Source organism: Cherax quadricarinatus, chromosome 13 (genome assembly GCF_038502225.1).
Source record: "Cherax quadricarinatus isolate ZL_2023a chromosome 13, ASM3850222v1, whole genome shotgun sequence".
Taxonomy (NCBI): Eukaryota; Metazoa; Arthropoda; class Malacostraca; order Decapoda; family Parastacidae; genus Cherax; species Cherax quadricarinatus.
The window spans coordinates 6,359,213-6,379,212 of record NC_091304.1 but is presented as its reverse complement, the minus strand read 5'-3'; the positions used below and the strand labels follow the sequence as shown (position 1 = coordinate 6,379,212).

Sequence of the window (20,000 nt, the reverse complement as noted above, 5' to 3'; positions counted from 1 at the left end):
TCTAAGACCCCTGGAGGGCAACAGAGTTATCACAAGAGCTTCATCAAGCATTGCAACATGTTGAAAATTGTATAAAATGCTGACTAGTTAATGAATAAGACGCATGTGCAACAGTTGGGTATCTTTTTTTTATTGTTGAAATGTTTCGTCCACACAATAAGCGTCTTCAGACCGAAAAAAATGATTGCCTCTGTATTTGACTAAAGAAGTCTTCTGTGTGGGCGAAACGTTTCAACGATAAAGATACCCAACTGCTGCACATTTTTCTTAATCAAATCTATTCAATGAGTATCCTTTTATTTTCAATTTACTGAATCCGCGAAATTTTGATTTTAAAAACAGCTCCTCGAACTGGATATAGATGATAAACGTTGGAGGTAACACGAACCTCCTTTAGCGAGATTGTTTAATGCCTTGTCCCCGTATCTAATGAGCTTTCATCCTGTCTTCCCCACTTGGCACTCTCCAACGTGGCACTATGCCAAGGATATGGGCCCTCTCTTTCCTCCCGTTTTGTTCCTGACAAAACTGCATTTGAGTCGATAAAAGTCTTGAACACTTTTATTGTGTATATATAAGTATATATATATATATATATATATATATATATATATATATATATATATATATATATATATATATATATATATATATATATATATATATATATATATATATATTTGTGTGTGTCTGTGTGTGTGTCTGTGTGTGTGTGTGTCTGTGTGTGTGTCTGTATGTGTATTCGTCTGTAAAATGAATCCGAAATCAGTCCATCCCTTTATCCTAGCAAGAAACACCAGCGTTTAATATTTGAAGGCCGTCAGAAGAGAAATTATCGTTACTCGAAAATCAGCTTGCTAAATAAAAATGTCAGATTAAATCCTACGAAACATAAAAATCCACTTGAAGCTTCACTTTGACAACAACAACACAAGTGTGCTAAAACTTTATAGCCGACTAGCAAAAGCTTTTTCCAGTTATCGCACAGAATTCAGCTACTCCAGTTACATTAATTGTTAATAAACTGTCTAGTTTACACCTACACAGCCTAAACCCCCAAAAGTATCATCCTTTTTTGATGATTCGCATCAGCAATGAAAGATTTAAATCGTCTGAAGAGTTATACTCGAGTTATTTTACGACAAAATAAATCCACATTATTTGAAAACATTGATAAATCGGCTGATGAAAACTTCAGTAATAATTGGAATCTTTTTTTAAGTGTGATACACCAGTGCTGAAAGTTTGAAGCCAATCGGAAGAGGCTTTGTCAGGTTATCGCACGAAGGCCAAAATCAGGAAGAATTTAGCCAGTTATCGCCTACACAGTCCAGTTCACAAATTAAGGAATGGAAACCCTTATTCAATTTCCCCATTTTCCATAAAAACTGGTAAAATGGCAGTGAGACAATATCAATTCAAAAATTTCATTAATAACGATATGCTTTCGTTTAAGATTTGAAGACGACCGTAAAAGGCATTCTCCAATTTACCCACTGAAACCATTTTATACAGTAGAACCGGCATTTTATAATTTATTCTGTAAAGTAAAAGGACACAATGTCCATTATGTTGCGGTGTCCGACAGATTGTAATAAAGTTTATTACAATCTGTCGGACACCGCAACATAATGGACATTGTGTCCTTTTACTTTATATATTGTCGGTAATTCTACCAACTTTATTACATAATTTATTCTGCCCAAAATCAATGCTAACCCTCCTTTATGCATCTTCTACCATCACTAAGTTAAAAGAGACAATTCCCCGTTATTACCCGGAATCCAAGAACGCCGACTTACATTAGTAAATTTGTGCAAGACAGGTATGCAATACCGACAAGATGAAAGTTAAGACACATGTGCAACATCTGGGTATCTTTATTGTAGACGTTTCGCCATCCAGTGGCTTTATCAATACAGATTTTTGGACATAATTGGACATTAGTTCTTCTGTTTTCTAATTATGTCCAAGAATCTGTATTGATGAAGCCACTGGATGGTGAAACGTCTACAATAAAGATACCCAGATGTTGCACAAGTGTCTTAACTTATATTAGTGAATTTACAAATTTGCCTCTAAACAGCCTAGACTGACAGGTTACCATCCCATCCATAAAAAAGGATCAGCCATTAAAGACTGAAGTAGTTCAGAAGCAGTAAACTCTGTTTATTTAAAGGAAGAAAAACACCGTTTCCAAAATAACATTACAAAATTGGCACCTATGCACTCTAGTTACAGTCCCAGCCTCCTAAGTCGGACACACCTGTGTTCAAAGTTTGAAGCCGATCTGAAGCAGCTTTCTCAGGGTACTGCATGAAAATCAGAATGAGTAATGGTTTATATAAAAGTGATCAGAGGACACCAGTACATGCCAGGAGCTGCACCAACTTTTCTCTAATTACACTAAACCAGTTTTGGAAGTTTCAAGGAAATTAGATCGAGTGTTTTCAAGTGATAAGAGAAATCCTTAGAAGACAAAAATGAAGCAGCTACTTACAACAGTGCTACCCAACCTGGGGGGATAATTGCTCTCCCCACGGGATAATTAAGCCTTTTTTTCTGGGTTAATGAGCCAGCCACTGTTACTGAGTGGAAATGACTCAACTTTAAGGCATTTCTCATCATTTCAGACATTTATGTTCTAAGGTCACTCACATAAATATATTATATCTTTTTATACTTGTAAATCCATTCGGAATGTGTAAAACATATAGTGTATGAGTGAACAGAAAGCAACACGAATATGGATAAGTTATAAAGTAATTGCAACGACTGTAGCAAAACAAGATCTGGCTTGATTTTATTGTATACTGAGGTAAGTTGGTTAACATGGGGAAAGTCTTACACTTGGTGATGGATCCGGGGAGAATAAGTCGGAATGTTTCTGGAATGGGGGAAGAATCACTTGAAGAACAGGAATTTCATTTGAAAATGACGGACTATACGTTACTGGTTTCACATTTCTTTTTTGGTCAAGGTCAATCCTCTAAACCCGTCACTACGAGGGAATATGGTGAATATGCTCACAGCTCAAGACAAGATGTCAGCTTCGTTCGTAAGCTCCAGCTTTATCATCGTGGGATTGAAACTAATGATGTATACGTGTTTCCGTGTGTATCCGTGTTCATTTCTATGTGAAATCATTCGGCACTTCATGGAAGAGTCCATTAATGAATTCTTAACTCGTCTGGATTATCGTGAAATAAATTGTGATGACATTTTTATCATGTAATGGTTATAATTACGACCATTATTTTTTAAGGGGTGGACCGGTGAGCCAGTGGAAGGCCTCGGTCAGATGACCAATAGCTCCAGCGGCGGGTCCTCATATGACTAAGACCCATCTCATGAAACTTTTCCTGTTTCCTGACAAATCTTACCGAACCTAACCTAAGACCTTTTTCTAGAGAAGGAACGAGTCATCAAAAACGATACTGTCACTTTGATCCATGGTACCACTGTGATTTATCATGGTAGCACTGTAATCCATCATGGTACACTGTGAGAACCTGCCTTGTATGGGCCAATAGGCCTTCTACAGTGTTCCTCCATTCTTATGTTCTTTAGTTCTTATGATCTATCATGGAAGCACTGTGATCCGTCACGGCACCACTATGACCCATGGCACCGCTGAGACGCATCGTACCATGGGTCACAGTGGAACCATAACGGAGTACGGTGGTTGCCTGCAGGACCATAACACGCTGAAAACAGATTTTCAGAACTCTGACTTGACAGACACTGGACGACAAACTGATAGTGAATATCGCCATTCTCTCTGACAGAGATCACAAATGCATCGCACCTCTGGCTGGCTTTCCTACAATGATCAACATTAAAGAGGAAGAAATAATCTGGATTTTAACTCGTGAACCGAGATGTGCGCCGCTGTGATATTGCCTGACATCTCAAAACTCATCAAGATACAGCAATATCGACCATCACGCTGATGATTTTACCTTTAACGTATAGCCTGTTACATGCACGGTAGTTTATGGAGACATTTTATGGGAAAAACATGCGTCTAATAAGCCGCGAAATACGGTAGAGTTCCTTTAAGGAAATACAGTAATTTTTCTAGCCAATGGATCAAAATATTTTAGGCAGAATGTAAGAACAAAAATATAATTAAGGTATTTCATGAGTTTTCTTTTATTTATGTTTGTTATTTAAAAAGAGACAGAGGATAATTAGAGCTTATTTTTGAGGTAGTTTAAAGGGGTAACATGACTGTGGTTAACAACACAAACTGACTCTAATGACCCTCGTGCAGCTGATAGACATCAAACCTAATAAACCCATTTATTATTACGTTGAAAGGGAAGAGCTAAACCCGCACGGGTCACGACAGCTCCGGGACTTGGGAGTAGGTGAAGCGATTAGGTTTGATTCGGGAAAGGGGTATGTAGCTGCAGTTCCCCTTCCCCGGATGAAGAGCCTTTCCAAAACCTTAATTCTCTTCCTTCTCCTTCCTTCTCCTTTCACCTTCTTTCCCCTTCTTTCTCTTTCTTTTTTTTCCATTCTCTTTATTCTTCTTTTTCCTTTCTCATTCTTTCTTTTTATTCTTCTTTCTCTTTCTTTCTTTCTTTCTTTCTATCTTTCTCCTTTCTCATTCTTTCCCTTCCTTTCTTCTCCCTTTTTCTCCTTTATTTTCTTTTTTTTCTCCTTCCTTCCCCCCTACCCCTTTTCCCCTTCCCCCTTTTCCCTCCTCGAAATAGTCTGGTTATAAAGAGCGGATGGCCTGCAGGCTCGATCCTCCTCTCCTCATAAATAAGCACAACTTTAAATGAAATGATCCTTAGATTAAAAACTATTTTTTTTACGATCATTCATAATAGATTCTGAGAAATAATTTTAGATTCTGAGAAATAATTTTAGATTTTGAGAAATAATTTTAACTTCGGTTCTTCATCTAAATTTGCAGCAACATCTCAGTTCTTCCCGTCACTGAGCAATTGAAAGTAGAGAATGATGGAGGAAGTAACGTATGAAGCTTAAAGAATGATGGAGGAAGTAACGTATGAAACTTAAAGAATGATGGAGGAAGTAACGTATGAAACTTAAAGAATGATGGAGGAAGTAACGTATGAAGCTTAAAGAATGATGGAGGAAGTAACGTATGAAACTTAAAGAATGATGGAGGAAGTAACGTATGAAGCTTAAAGAATGATGGAGGAAGTAACGTATGAAACTTAAAGAATGATGGAGGAAGTAACGTATGAAACTTAAAGAATGATGGAGGAAGTAACGTATGAAGCTTAAAGAATGATGGAGGAAGTAACGTATGAAACTTAAAGAATGATGAAGGAAGTAACGTATGATGCTTAGAGAATGATGGAGGAAGTAACGTATGAAGCTTAGAGAATGATGGAGGAAGTAACGTATGATGCTTAGAGAATGATGGAGGAAGTAACGTATGAAGCTTAGAGAATGATGGAGGAAGTAACGTATGAAACTTAAAGAATGATGGAGGAAGTAACCTATGAAGCTTAGAGAATAATGGAGGATGTAACGTATGAAGCTTAAAGAATGATGGAGGAAGTAACGTATGAAGCTTAAAGAATGATGGAGGAAGTAACGTATCAAGCTTAGAGAATGATGGAAGAAGTAACGTATGAAACTTAAAGAATGATGGAGGAAGTAACGTATGAAGCTTAAAGAATGATGGAGGAAGTAACGTATCAAGCTTAGAGAATGATGGAAGAAGTAACGTATGAAACTTAAAGAATGATGGAGGAAGTAACGTATCAAGCTTAGAGAATGATGGAAGAAGTAACGTATGAAGCTTAGAGAATAATGGAGGAAGTAACGTATGAAACTTAAAGAATGATGGAGGAAGTAACGTATGAAACTTAAAGAATGATGGAGGAAGTAACGTATGAAACTTAAAGAATGATGGAGGAAGTAACCTATGAAGCTTAGAGAATAATGGAGGATGTAACGTATGAAGCTTAGAGAATGATGGAGGAAGTAACGTATGAAGCTTAGAGAATGATGGAGGAAGTAACGTATGAAGCTTAGAGAATAATGGAGGATGTAACGTATGAAGCTTAGAGAATGATGGAGGAAGTAACGTATGAAGCTTAGAGAATGATGGAGGAAGTAACGTATGAAGCTTAGAGAATGATGGAGGAAGTAACGTATCAAGCTTAGAGAATGATGGAGGAAGTAACGTATGAAGCTTAGAGAATGATGGAGGAAGTAACGTATGAAGCTTAGAGAATAATGGAGGATGTAACGTATCAAGCTTAGAGAATGATGGAGGAAGTAACGTATGAAGCTTAGAGAATAATGGAGGAAGTAACGTATGAAGCTTAGAGAATGATGGAGGAAGTAACGTATCAAGCTTAGAGAATGATGGAGGAAGTAACGTATCAAGCTTAGAGAATGATGGAGGAAGTAACGTATCAAGCTTAGAGAATAATGGAGGAAGTAATGTATGAAGCTTAGAGAATAATGGAGGAAGTAATGTATGAAGCTTAGAGAATAATGGAGGAAGTAATGTATGAAGCTTAGAGAATAATGGAGGAAGTAATGTATGAAGCTTAGAGAATAATGGAGGAAGTAATGTATGAAGCTTAGAGAATAATGGAGGAAGTAATGTATGAAGCTTAGAGAATAATGGAGGAAGTAATGTATGAAGCTTAGAGAATAATGGAGGAAGTAATGTATGATATCTAATATATAAATATATATAAAAACAAAAGTCTCCCTTGAGAATAAAAAAAAATCAGTATTAATCAAATGACGATTTCCTTTACTAGAAAAAAAAACGGTCTAGTGACATAATTCAATATACTTAATTTTGTTTTTGTAAATTTTTGTCAATATGGAGGCTGTTTAGTGGGATATGTTTGTTCACGCGACACAATCTGTGTGTGGGTGACTCTGAGTTCTCGTAAAATTACTCTGGCTTGATCAAAATGATTAGCTTGATACACAGATTAATTTGGCGTAATGCACAGATTATTTTGGCGTGATGGTTAGCTTATTTTGGCTTGATGACCAGCTTATTTTGGCGTGATGGCCAGCTTATTTTGGCGTGTGATGCACAGGTTGTTTTGGAGTGAGGTACAGCCATGACAATCTGCCTTACGCTCAGTTACGCAGAATGATAGATTAGCTGTGGTCAAAAGACACACACACACACACACACACACACACATACACACACACACACACACACACACACACACACACACACACACACACACACACACACACAGTATGCCCATATAAACAAGCACACAAACACACAAGTTACACAAACGCACAAGTTACACAAACACACAGACAGGTGCACCAGTACTCTCAAGTATAGCCGAACAAGACGAGGTTACCGGAGTTTAACGCTAGCAACCACAAGGTCAGGAAAATTGTGGTCTAAGAGAATGGACCTGAGACGGAAATCAGCTTGATAGGCGAGAAACTACAGATATCTCTCAAGGAGAAAGATCTTGGAGTGAACATCACACCGAACATACTGCTAGAGGTGAAAATAAATTGAAATGCCTCTGTAACAAATGAAGTATAGCTAATCTCTGAATCGCTTGCAGAAACTTCGATTCGAAGTTTTTTAGGGCTCTCTACGCTACATATGTTACGGCCATCATGGAGTATGCAGCATCAGCATGGAGCCCTCACCTGATCAAGCATATACGATAATTAGAAAAGGTCAGAGGGTGTTAAAACCAAGGAACAATAAGGCCTGTTATCCTGGGTGTAAAGGGGAACAAGGAGCAGAACAAACACAGCTGAATGACTTTGAATTATATTTTCCTTCACCAAGTGCGATTGCAAGTATTTACAAGTATGTACACTATATACAGTTGGAAATGTATGTGTACAACACGGTAAATCAAAGGCAAAGACACAGCCTGGAGAGAGAATGAACAACCGTGTTCAACCAGCTCTAGAATGGGAATGACAAGGGTGGAAACGTGAGTGGTGACCACGCCACCTCCACAATTGCCAGACCACCTTCTCATTGGTTGAACCTAGATACTGATCTGACAATAGGGCCCCATCGCCCGACCCTTGGCACCCGGTTCGCTGGTTAGGGAGGTAACCTTTTAATGAGGATGTGTACATGCACCGAATAAAGGTTACATGTTCTTTGCATGCCACAAGAGGGTTTGTAACAAGACTAATCTCAGTGCTGAGGGGACTGATGTATAAAGAGAAACTAAAAAATAATAATTTGACGACATTAGAAGGAGGCTTTGACACAGCAGACGGGAACAAACTTTTTAAAATGAGAAGTATAGTGGTGAGAGGTCATAGATGGAAGATAAAGCTAAAAATGTGCTATAGAGACGTTAGAAAACACTTGCTTATTCTCAAGAGGAAAATAAATAGAATGAGCTAGAAGTGGTAGAGGCAAAGTCAGTACTCACTTTCAAGACTAGATACGACAAAGCCAACGAAACCAGAAACCAATAATGCCGGCTATTGCAGTTCAAGAGGCTGGAGGGACCAGGAGCTGAGATTCGACCCCCGAAAAAGACAACTCGCTGAGAACACACACACACACACAGCAATGACTTGCTTTCCTTACTTTTGCCAAGTGTATATAAACTGACGAGTGTGTATCTCTGTGTATATACACTGTGTATATACACTGGGAGTTAACTTTAATCCCAAATTGTCAATACCAATCGCTTACAATATCAAGTTCACAATTGCGCTGCAGTTGCCGCCGACACTGAACACGGATCAACTTGTGTCACTAATTATCTTGCAAACAGTATACACATCAGTGAGATATTGTTGAATGGTATATTATTGTTCCATGTGTGGGATTGAATTATTGTTCCATGTGTGGGAGTGAATCATTGTTCCATTTGTGGGAGTGAATCACTGTTCCATGTGTGGGAGTGAATCATTGTTCCATGTGTGGGGGAAAATAACTGTTCCATGTGTAGGGATGAATTATTGTTCCATGTGTGGTAGTGAATCCACTTAGTTGAAGAATACTGTGAAAATTAGTCAATTCAATTAGTCAGTATATATATATATATATATATATATATATATATATATATATATATATATATATATATATATATATATATATATATATATATATATATATATATATATATATAAACAATTATAGAGACAGTCTCGTGTAAAGAACTATAGGCAAAATAAAGGAAACTGTGAAAACAGTTTAATATAAATAGTTTAAAGGCAACAAAGAGAGAGAGAGAGAGAGAGAGAGAGAGAGAGAGAGAGAGAGAGAGAGAGAGAGAGAGAGAGAGAGAGAAACAGACAGACAGACAGACAGACAGACAGACATAATCTGTCGATTATCGCTCTGTACGACACTAAGTGTCAAACAGCGCGATTATAACATAAGGGACACATTATCAATATTTCATTAGCAACACCTTAATACATCATCAACACATTGTCATTATTACCCGTCAACACTAAAGCACCTCATCAACTCCTTCACATTACGAAAACAAGACCTACAACACCTCATTAACCTCATCAACACTTCGTCAACACACGTACAGAACCTCCTCTTCAACAGCTCATCAACGTTGCACGAACATCACCCAACATACAATAAACATTCCAGCATCTGAGTAACACACTAACACTGCAGGTAGCGTAAGACTTTGGAAGTCACCTTGTAGACACGCAAGAAACTCCAGGGGCTGTCTTCTTCCCGCAGGGATGTACCGGGAGGAGTGGTGGACCCTGCGAGGCAACGGCGAAGACCTGGAAGATGACGGAACACTCGACTTCGAAGACGAACCGAAGGAGTCAGGGGGAGGAGGGTGCGCCGTCGAGGACATCATGACAGCTCTGGAGGGTTGCATCATGACTGACCTCCTCCCTCTCACTACCTCGCTGGAAAAGACCGTCTCTGGGAAGGTAGGTTCCTCCCTCTCACTACCTCCCTGGAAAAGACCGTCTCTGTGAAGGTAGGTTCCTCCCTCTCACTACCTCCCTGGAAAAGACCGTCGCTGGGAAGGTAGGTTCCTCTCTCTCACTATCTCACTAGAAAAGACCATCTCTGGCAAGTTTGGCTCCTTTCTCTCACTACTTTGCTGGAAAAGACCTCTCTGGCAAGTTACCTTCACGGATCAGCGGTTTCGTGCAGTTAAAGTCTCGTTGAGCAGATAGATGCTCCTGGAAAAAAAAAACTTCGACTTGATATTATCTTACCCGTGGTTTGCATGATTAGGAGTTAATTAGCATCAATCCTAATTACCTCCCACCTATCACATTTCTTAACATTCGCTTAACATTCTTCTAACAATTGCCTAACATTCGCTCAACTCGCCTCTAAAATTCGCTTAGCATTTACTTACCATTTAACTATTTGCCTGCGACTTTAAAATGTTAAGTTAATTCTGAGGGATGTACATTTCTACTGACAACAGAGACTATGATCAAATTTCCCCCGGGTAATGTCCTTAATTAAGAGCCTTGTTTGTCTACTGATTGCTTCGTAGGTATTCCTTCATCGTGTGTGCCTGCAGCGTTAGGAAATGCTTCTTGTTTTGTATGTGAGCAGTATTCGCTCCATGCGCACATACCCATGCATGTACATGAATGCATATATAAACATACTCACACGCACGCATACATACATACATGCAGTCATACACGAACATAGAGATACACTGGCACACTGGCGCAAGTGTACATACGTACGTGGAGGCACACTCATGTACACTTAGGCTAACAAGAACAGTCAGTCTCCTCAAGATTTCTCTCTTATTTTTCGTTCTAGCATCCTCAGTCCTCGCTCTCGTCGGCTTTTATAGGAATACTGCTTTGTAAACGAAGCGCTAGACCGTGTGGATCATTCAATGCAAGGAGTGGTGGAGGCTCGATCCCCCGTCCGCCAAGAGCTCTTCGATTCTCCTATCTTCTGCCCATGTTAGAGTAGTCACGAAAGCGCTTGGAATTTCACTACTCTTTCACAGTGGTTGTTTTGCATATTTTAAAATCACCTATTTACTGTGATCTTATTGCATATATATATATATATATATATATATATATATATATATATATATATATATATATATATATATATATATATATATATATATATATATATATATATATATATATATATATATGAGTGTGTGTGTGTACTCACCTCACCTAATTCACCTAATTGTGGTTGTAGGGGTCGAGACTCAGCTCCTGGCCCCGCCTCTTCACCGACCGCTGCTAGGTCCTCTCTCCTCTTGCTCCATAAGCTTTATCATACCTCGTCTTAAAACTATGTATAGTTCCTGCCTCCACTACATCGCTTGCCAGACTATTCCACTTCCTGACTACTCTATAAATGAAGAAATACTTCCTAATATCCTTTTGACTCATCTGAGTCTTCTGCTTCCAATTGTGACCCCTTGTTGCTGTGTCCCATCTCTGGAACATCCTGTCTCTGTCCACCTTGTCTATTCCACGCAGTATTTTGTATGTCGTTATCATGTCTCCCCTGACCCTCCTGTCCTCCAGTGTTGTCAGACCGATTTCCCTTAACTTTTCTTCATAGGACATTCCCCTTAGCTCTGGAACTAGCCTTGTTGCAAACCTTTGCACTTTCTCTAATTTCTTGACTTGTTTGACCAGGTGTGGGTTCCAAACTGGTGCTGCGTCCTCTAGTATGGGCTTGACGTGCACAGTGTATAAAGTTTTGAATGATTCCTTACTGAGGTACCGGAACGCTATTCTCAGGTTTGCCAAGCGCCCATATGTCGCAGCAGTTATCTGGTTAACGTGTGCTTCTGGCGATGTACTCGGTATTATACTCACTCCTAGGTCTTTCTCCTTGAGTGAGGTTTCCAGCCTTTGGCCACCTAGCCTATACTCTGTCTGCGGTCTTCTTTGCCCTCCTCCGATCTTCATGACTTTGCATTTGGCGGGGTTAAATTCTAGGAGCCAGTTTCTGGACCACACATCCAGCCTGTCCAGGTCTCTTTGTAGACCTGTCTGGTCCGCGTCTGATTTAATTCTCCTCATTAACTTCACGTCATCTGCAAACAGGGACACTTCTGAGTCTATCCCTTCCGTCATGTCGTTCACATATACCAAGAATAGCACTGGTCCCAGGACTGACCCCTGTGGGACCCCGCTCGTCATTGGCGCCCACTGTGATACCTCATCACGGACCATGACTCGCTGTTGCCTCTGTGTGTGTGTGTGTGTGTGTGTGTGTGTGTGTGTGTGTGGGTGTGCAAACAGTCGCAGAAGGGCGATCTTAACTATGCAGGACACGCCACACACACACACACACACACACACACACACACATATATATATATATATATATATATATATATATATATATATATATATATATATATATATATATATATATATATATATATATATATATATATATATATGACGTGCCGAATATGTAAAACTGGTCAATTAGCAAGAACTTATTTAAAATTAAGTCCTTTCTTAAATTTTCTCTTATACGTTTAAGGATATATTTTTTCATTAATGTTGATGTAAAAATTTATAATTTTGCACCAAAAGGAAATTAGAAAACTTACCTAACCTTATTATAAAAAGAGCAATTTATTTTAGCCTAACCCAACTAAATATATTTTAGATTTGTTTACAATAATTTAATATTAAACAAACACAGTGAAATATATTTTTTTCGTTAGGTTCAGAATGATTTTTCGAAATTATTGCATACACAAATTTTCACTTGTCCTATATGGCAAGATGAGCGTTGCTATTTAAGCCAAGATCGCAAGTTCTGCCTATTCGGCACGACATATATATATATATATGTATATACATATATATATATATATATATATATATATATATATATATATATATATATATATATATATATATATATATATATATATATTATTTTTTTTTTATTATCACACTGGCCGATTCCCACCAAGGCAGGGTGGCCCGAAAAAGAAAAACTTTCACCATCATTCACTCCATCACTGTCTTGCCAGAAGGGTGCTTTACACTACAGTTTTTAAACTGCAACATTAACACCCCTCCTTCAGAGTGCAGGCACTGTACTTCCCATCTCCAGGACTCAAGTCCGGCCTGCCGGTTTCCCTGAATCCCTTCATAAATGTTACTTTGCTCACACTCCAACAGCACGTCAAGTATTAAAAACCATTTGTCTCCATTCACTCCTATCAAACACGCTCACGCATGCCTGCTGGAAGTCCAAGCCCCTCGCACACAAAACCTCCTTTACCCCCTCCCTCCAACCCTTCCTAGGCCGACCCCTACCCCGCCTTCCTTCCACTACAGACTGATACACTCTTGAAGTCATTCTGTTTCGCTCCATTCTCTCTACATGTCCGAACCACCTCAACAACCCTTCCTCAGCCCTCTGGACAACAGTTTTGGTAATCCCGCACCTCCTCCTAACCTCCAAACTACGAATTCTCTGCATTATATTCACACCACACATTGCCCTCAGACATGACATCTCCACTGCCTCCAGCCTTCTCCTCGCTGCAACATTCATCACCCACGCTTCACACCCATATAAGAGCGTTGGTAAAACTATACTCTCATACATTCCCCTCTTTGCCTCCAAGGACAAAGTTCTTTGTCTCCACAGACTCCTAAGTGCACCACTCACTCTTTTTCCCTCATCAATTCTATGATTCACCTCATCTTTCACAGACCCATCCGCTGACACGTCCACTCCCAAATATCTGAATACGTTCACCTCCTCCATACTCTCTCCCTCCAATCTGATATTCAATCTTTCATCACCTAATCTTTTTGTTATCCTCATAACCTTACTCTTTCCTGTATTCACCTTTAATTTTCTTCTTTTGCACACCCTACCAAATTCATCCACCAATCTCTGCAGCTTCTCTTCAGAATCTCCCAAGAGCACAGTGTCATCAGCAAAGAGCAGCTGTGACAACTCCCACTTTGTGTGTGATTCTTTATCTTTTAACTCTTGCCAAGACCCTCGCATTTACTTCTCTTACAACCCCATCTATAAATATATTAAACAACCACGGTGACATCACACATCCTTGTCTAAGGCCTACTTTTACTGGGAAAAAATTTCCCTCTTTCCTACATACTCTAACTTGAGCCTCACTATCCTCGTAAAAACTCTTCACTGCTTTCAGTAACCTACCTCCTACACCATACACTTGCAACATCTGCCACATTGCCCCCCTATCCACCCTGTCATACGCCTTTTCCAAATCCATAAATGCCACAAAGACCTCTTTAGCCTTATCTAAATACTGTTCACTTATATGTTTCACTGTAAACACCTGGTCCACACACCCCCTACCTTTCCTAAAGCCTCCTTGTTCATCTGCTATCCTATTCTCCGTCTTACTCTTAATTCTTTCAATTATAACTCTACCATACACTTTACCAGGTACACTCAACAGACTTATCCCCCTATAATTTTTGCACTCTCTTTTATCCCCTTTGCCTTTATACAAAGGAACTATGCATGCTCTCTGCCAATCCCTAGGTACCTTACCCTCTTCCATACATTTATTAAATAATTGCACCAACCACTCCAAGACTATATCCCCACCTGCTTTTAACATTTCTATCTTTATCCCATCAATCCCGGCTGCCTTACCCCCTTTCATTTTACCTACTGCCTCACGAACTTCCCCCACACTCACAACTGGCTCTTCCTCACTCCTACAAGATGTTATTCCTCCTTTATATATATATATATATATATATATATATATATATATATATATATATATATATATATATATATGTATATATATATATAATAACAAACAAACACAGTGGAATATATTTTTTTTCGTTAGATTCAGAATGATTTTTGCGAAATTAATGCATACACAATTTTTCGCTTGTCTTATTAGGCAAGTTTATATATATATATATATATATATATATATATATATATATATATATATATATACATATATATATATATATATATATATATATATATATATATATATATATATATATATATATATATATATATATATATATATATATATATATATATATATATATATATATATATATATATATATATATATATATATATATATATAAACTTGCCTAATAAGACAAGCGAAAAATTGTGTATGCATTAATTTCGCAAAAATCATTCTGAATCTAACGAAAAAAAAATATTTCACTGTGTTTGTTTGTTATTAAATTATTGCAAACTTATCTAAAATATATTAAGTTAGATTAGGCCAAATTAATTTGTGCTTGTTATGATTAGGTTAGGTAAGTTTCCTAAGGTTCTTTGGTACAAAATTATTAATTTTTGCACTAACATAAATGAAAAAAATATACGTATCTTTAAACGTGTAAGAGAAAATTTTAGAAAGGACTTAATTTTAAATGAGTTCTTGCTAATTGACCAGTTTTACCTATTCGGCACGACATATATATATTTTCAGAGTTGTAGCTACAGGTAGAGTAAGAGGTAGATGCGACTAAAGGAAGCTAACAACAGCAAGTAAGAGAGAGGTGAAAGTTTCAACTAAGGGAGGAAGAAGTTAGGGTGAGATATAAGCAACTGTTGGGTGAAAGGTGAGCTAGTGCGAGTATAGGAAGTGCGGGATAGGATGTTTTTAAAAATACAGTTTTAAATTGCGGGGAGGAAATTTGTGGCTCGAAGAGGGTGGGTACAGAAAGGAACAGAAGTGATTGGTGGAATGATGAGGTAAAGAATTTGATAAGAGAGAAAAAAGGTCTCTTTTGATAGGTTTTTTATAAAGCAGAAGTGATATAAGGGTGGGGAATATAGAGTGTAAAAGAGAGGTGAAGAGAGTGGTGATAGAGTGCAAAAGGAGAGCAAATGATAGAGTGGGTCAGGTGCTGCCAATAAATTTTGCTGAGAATAAGGAAAAAGGAGCAAATGCACTTGACAGTTAAAAGCAGAAGAGGGAAGTTAATAGTTGGGGTAGTTGGAGGTATTGGGAAGATGGCGGGAATATATTTGAGGAACCCTTAAAGGTTGACGAAGAAAAGGAGGCAATATAGGGAAGTATAACATCTTTTAGGAGTGAGAAGAGCAGGATGTGAGTGTGGGAGAGGTGCGCGATGCACTGGGGAGAATGAAAGAGGGTAAAGCAGCTGGAAAGGACGGAATCATGACAGAAATGTTAAAAGCAAGGGGAAGGGATGTAGTGTTGGAGTGGTTGGTATTTTTGTTTAATAAATGTATGAAAGAGGGGAAGATACCTAGGGATTGGCAGAGAGCGTGTATAGTTCCTTTATGTAAATGGAAGGGGGACAAAAGAGATTGTAAAAATTATAGGGGAATAAGTTTACTGAAGTGTATGGTAGCGTTATTATTGAAAGAATTAGAGGTGAGACAAGAGACCAGGAGGTTATAGAGTTGGTAAGGGATGTAGACCAACTGTCTACATTGAAGCATATAAGTGAGCAATATTTAGACAAGGATAGGGAAGTTTTTCGTTGCATTTATGGATTTAGAAAAGGCATATAAGTGGGATAGGGGCACAATGTGGCAGATGTTGCAAGTGTTTGGAATAGGCAGTAAGTTACTAAATGCTGTAAAGAGTTTTTATGATGATAGTGAGGTTCAGGTTAGGGTGTGTAGCAGAGAGGGAAATTACTTCCTGGTAAAAGTAGGTCTTAGACAGGGATGTGTAATGTCACCATGGTTGTTTAACATATTTGTTGATGGAGTTGCTAGGGTGTTTGGGAGAGGGATGGCATTAAATTATGGGGAATCAAATACAAAATGGGAGTTTACACAGTTACTTTTTTGCTGATGTTACGGTACTTATCGGGAAATCTAAAGAAAAGTTGCAAAGGTTAGTGGACGAGTTTGGGAGGGTGTGTAAAGGTAGAAAATTGAAAGTGAATATAGATAAGAGTAAATTGATGAGGGTATCAAACGATTTAGATAAAGAAAAAATGGATACCACATTGGAGGGAGGGAGTATGAAAGAAGAGAATGTGTTCAGATAATTGGGTGTAGACTTGTCAGTGGATGGGTTTGTGAAATACGAAGCAAACCATAGAACTGAGGAAGAAAAAACAAGTAGATGGTGCAGTGAGGTATCTGCACCAGAAACAAGGGAAGTTGAAGACTCAGATGAGTCAAAGGGATGTTAGGAAGTATTTCTTCAGTCATAGAGTCGTCAGGAAGTGGAATAGTCTAGCAAGTGAGGTAGTGGAGGCAGGAACCATGCATAGCTTTAAGATGAGGTATGATAAAGCTCATGGAGCAGGGAGAGAGAGGACCTAGTAGCGCTCAGTGAAGAGGAGGGACCAGGAGCTGAGTATCGACCCCTGCAACTACAATTAGGTGAGTACACACACACACACACACACTATATATATATATATATATATATATATATATATATATATATAGATATATATATATATATATATATATATATATATATATATACATATATATATTTATAGGTAGTAGGTTGGTAGACAGCAACCACCCAGGGAGGTACTACCGTCCTGCCAAGTGAGTGTAAAACGAAAGCCTGTAATTGTTTTACATGATGGTAGGATTTCTGGTGTCTTTTGTCTGCCTCATAAATATGCAAGATTACAGGCATGTCTTGCTACTTCTACTTACACTTAGGTCACACTACACATACATGTACACGTTTGTTTATGCACACTCATCTGAGTTTTCTTTGATTTTATCTTAATAGTTCTTGGTCTTATTACTTTTCCTATTATATCCATGGGGAAGTGGAATAAGAATCTTTCCTCCGTAAGCCATGCGTGTTGTAAAAGTCAACTAAAATGCCGGGAATAATGGGCTAGTAACCCCTTTTCCTGTAAAGATTACTAAAAAGAATAAGAAGAAGAAAATTGTCAAAGTGGGAAGTCTGAATGTGCGTGGATGTTGTGCAGATGATAAGAAAGAGATGATTGTGGATGTTATGAATGAGAAGAAGCTGGATGTCCTGGCTTTAAGTGAAACAAAGCTGAAGGGGGTGGGAGAGTTTCAATGGAGAGGAATAAATGGGATTAGGTCAGGGGTTTCAAATAGAGTTAGAGCTAAAGAAGGAGTAGGAATAATGTTGAAGGATAAGCTATGGCAGAAAAAGAGGGACTACAAATGTATAAATTCAAGGATTATGTGGAGTAAAATAAAGATTGGATGTGAAAAGTGGGTTATAGTAAGTGTGTATGCACCTGGAGAAGAGAGAAGTGTAGAGGAGAGAGAGAGATTCTGGGAAATGTTGAGTGAATGCGTGGGGAGTTTTGAATCAAGTGTGAGAGTAATGGTGGTTGGGGATTTCAATGCTAAAGTGGGTAAAAATGTTATGGAGGGAGTAGTAGGTAAATTTGGGGTGCCAGGGGTAAATGTAAATGGGGAACCTTTAATTGAGCTATGTGTAGAAAGAAATTTGGTAATAAGTAATACATATTTTATGAAAAAGAGGATAAATAAATATACAAGGTATGATGTAGCACGTAATGAAAGTAGTTTGTTAGATTATGTATTGGTGGATAAAAGGTTGATGGGTAGGCTCCAGGATGCACATGTTTATAGAGGGGCAACTGATATTTCGGATCATTATTTAGTTGTAACTACAGTTACAGTAAGAGGTAGATGGGAAAAGAGGAAGGTGGCAACAACAAGTAAGAGGGAGGTGAAAGTGTATAAACTAAGGGAGGAGGAAGTTCGGGTGAGATATAAGCGACTATTGGTAGAAAGGTGGGATAGTGCAAAGATGAGTAGTGGGGGGGTTGAAGAGGGTTGGAACAGTTTTAAAATGCAGTATTAGAATGTGGGGCAGAAGTTTGTGGTTATAGGAGGGTGGGGGCAGGAAGAAAGAGGAGTGACTGGTGGAATGATGAAGTAAAGGGTGTGATAAAAGAGAAAAAGGTAGCTTATGAGAGGTTTTTACAAAGCAGAAGTGTTATAAGAAGAGTAGAGTATATGGAGAGCAAAAGAAAGGCGAAGAGAGTGGTGAGAGAGTAAAAGTAGGTCTTAGACAGGGATGTGTAATGTCACCATGGTTGTTTAATATATTTATAGATGGGGTTGTAAAAGAAGTAAATGCTAGGGTGTTCGGGAGAGGGGTGGGGTTAAATTATGGGGAATCAAATTCAAAATGGAAATTGACACAGTTACTTTTTGCTGATGATACTGTGCTTATGGGAGATTCTAAAGAAAAATTGCAAAGGTTAGTGGATGAGTTTGAGAATGTGTGTAAAGGTTGAAAGTTGAAAGTGGACATAGAAAAGAGTAAGGTGATGAGGGTATCAAATGATTTAGATAAAGAAAAATTGGATATCAAATTGGGGAGGAGGAGTATGGAAGAAGTGAATGTTTTCAGATACTTGGGAGTTGACGTGTCGGCGGATGGATTTATGAAGGATGAGGTTAATCATAGAATTGATGAGGGAAAAAAGGTGAGTGGTGCATTGAGGTATATGTGGAGTCAAAAAACGTTATCTATGGAGGCAAAGAAGGGAATGTATGAAAGTATAGTAGTACCAACACTCTTATATGGATGTGAAGCTTGGGTGGTAAATGCAGCAGTGAGGAGACGGTTGGAGGCAGTGGAGATGTCCTGTCTAAGGGCAATGTGTGGTGTAAATATTATGCAGAAAATTCGGAGTGTGGAAATTAGGAGAAGGTGTGGAGTTAATAAAAACATTAGTCAGAGGGCAGAAGAGGGGTTGTTGAGGTGGTTTGGTCATTTAGAGAGAATGGATCAAAGTAGAATGACATGGAAAGCATATAAATCTATAGGGGAAGGAAGGAGGGGTAGGGGTCGTCCTCGAAAGGGTTGGAAAGAGGGGGTAAAGGAGGTTTTGTGGGCGAGGGGCTTGGACTTCCAGCAAGCGTGCATGAGCGTGTTAGATAGGAGTGAATGGAGACGAATGATACTTGGGACCTGACGATCTGTTTTAGTGTGAGCAGGGTAATATTTAGTGAAGGGATTCAGGGAAACCGGTTATTTTCATATAGTCGGACTTGAGTCCTGGAAATGGGAAGTACAATGCCTGCACTTTAA

The 20,000-nt window shown here is 38.5% G+C and overlaps 1 protein-coding gene across 7 annotated transcripts in view; it reads left to right on the top strand.

Annotated features, from left to right (window-relative positions):
* The window catches only part of LOC128688501 (uncharacterized), a 784,466-nt gene that overhangs the window by 529,683 nt on the left and 234,783 nt on the right, over window positions 1-20,000 (top strand). For all 7 annotated transcript variants that reach the window (XM_070084425.1, XM_070084432.1, XM_070084431.1 and 4 more), the window contains one exon: window positions 9,689-9,891. In XM_070084425.1, coding sequence (XP_069940526.1) covers window positions 9,689-9,891 — 203 coding nt within the window. The remainder of the gene's footprint in view (window positions 1-9,688; window positions 9,892-20,000) is intronic.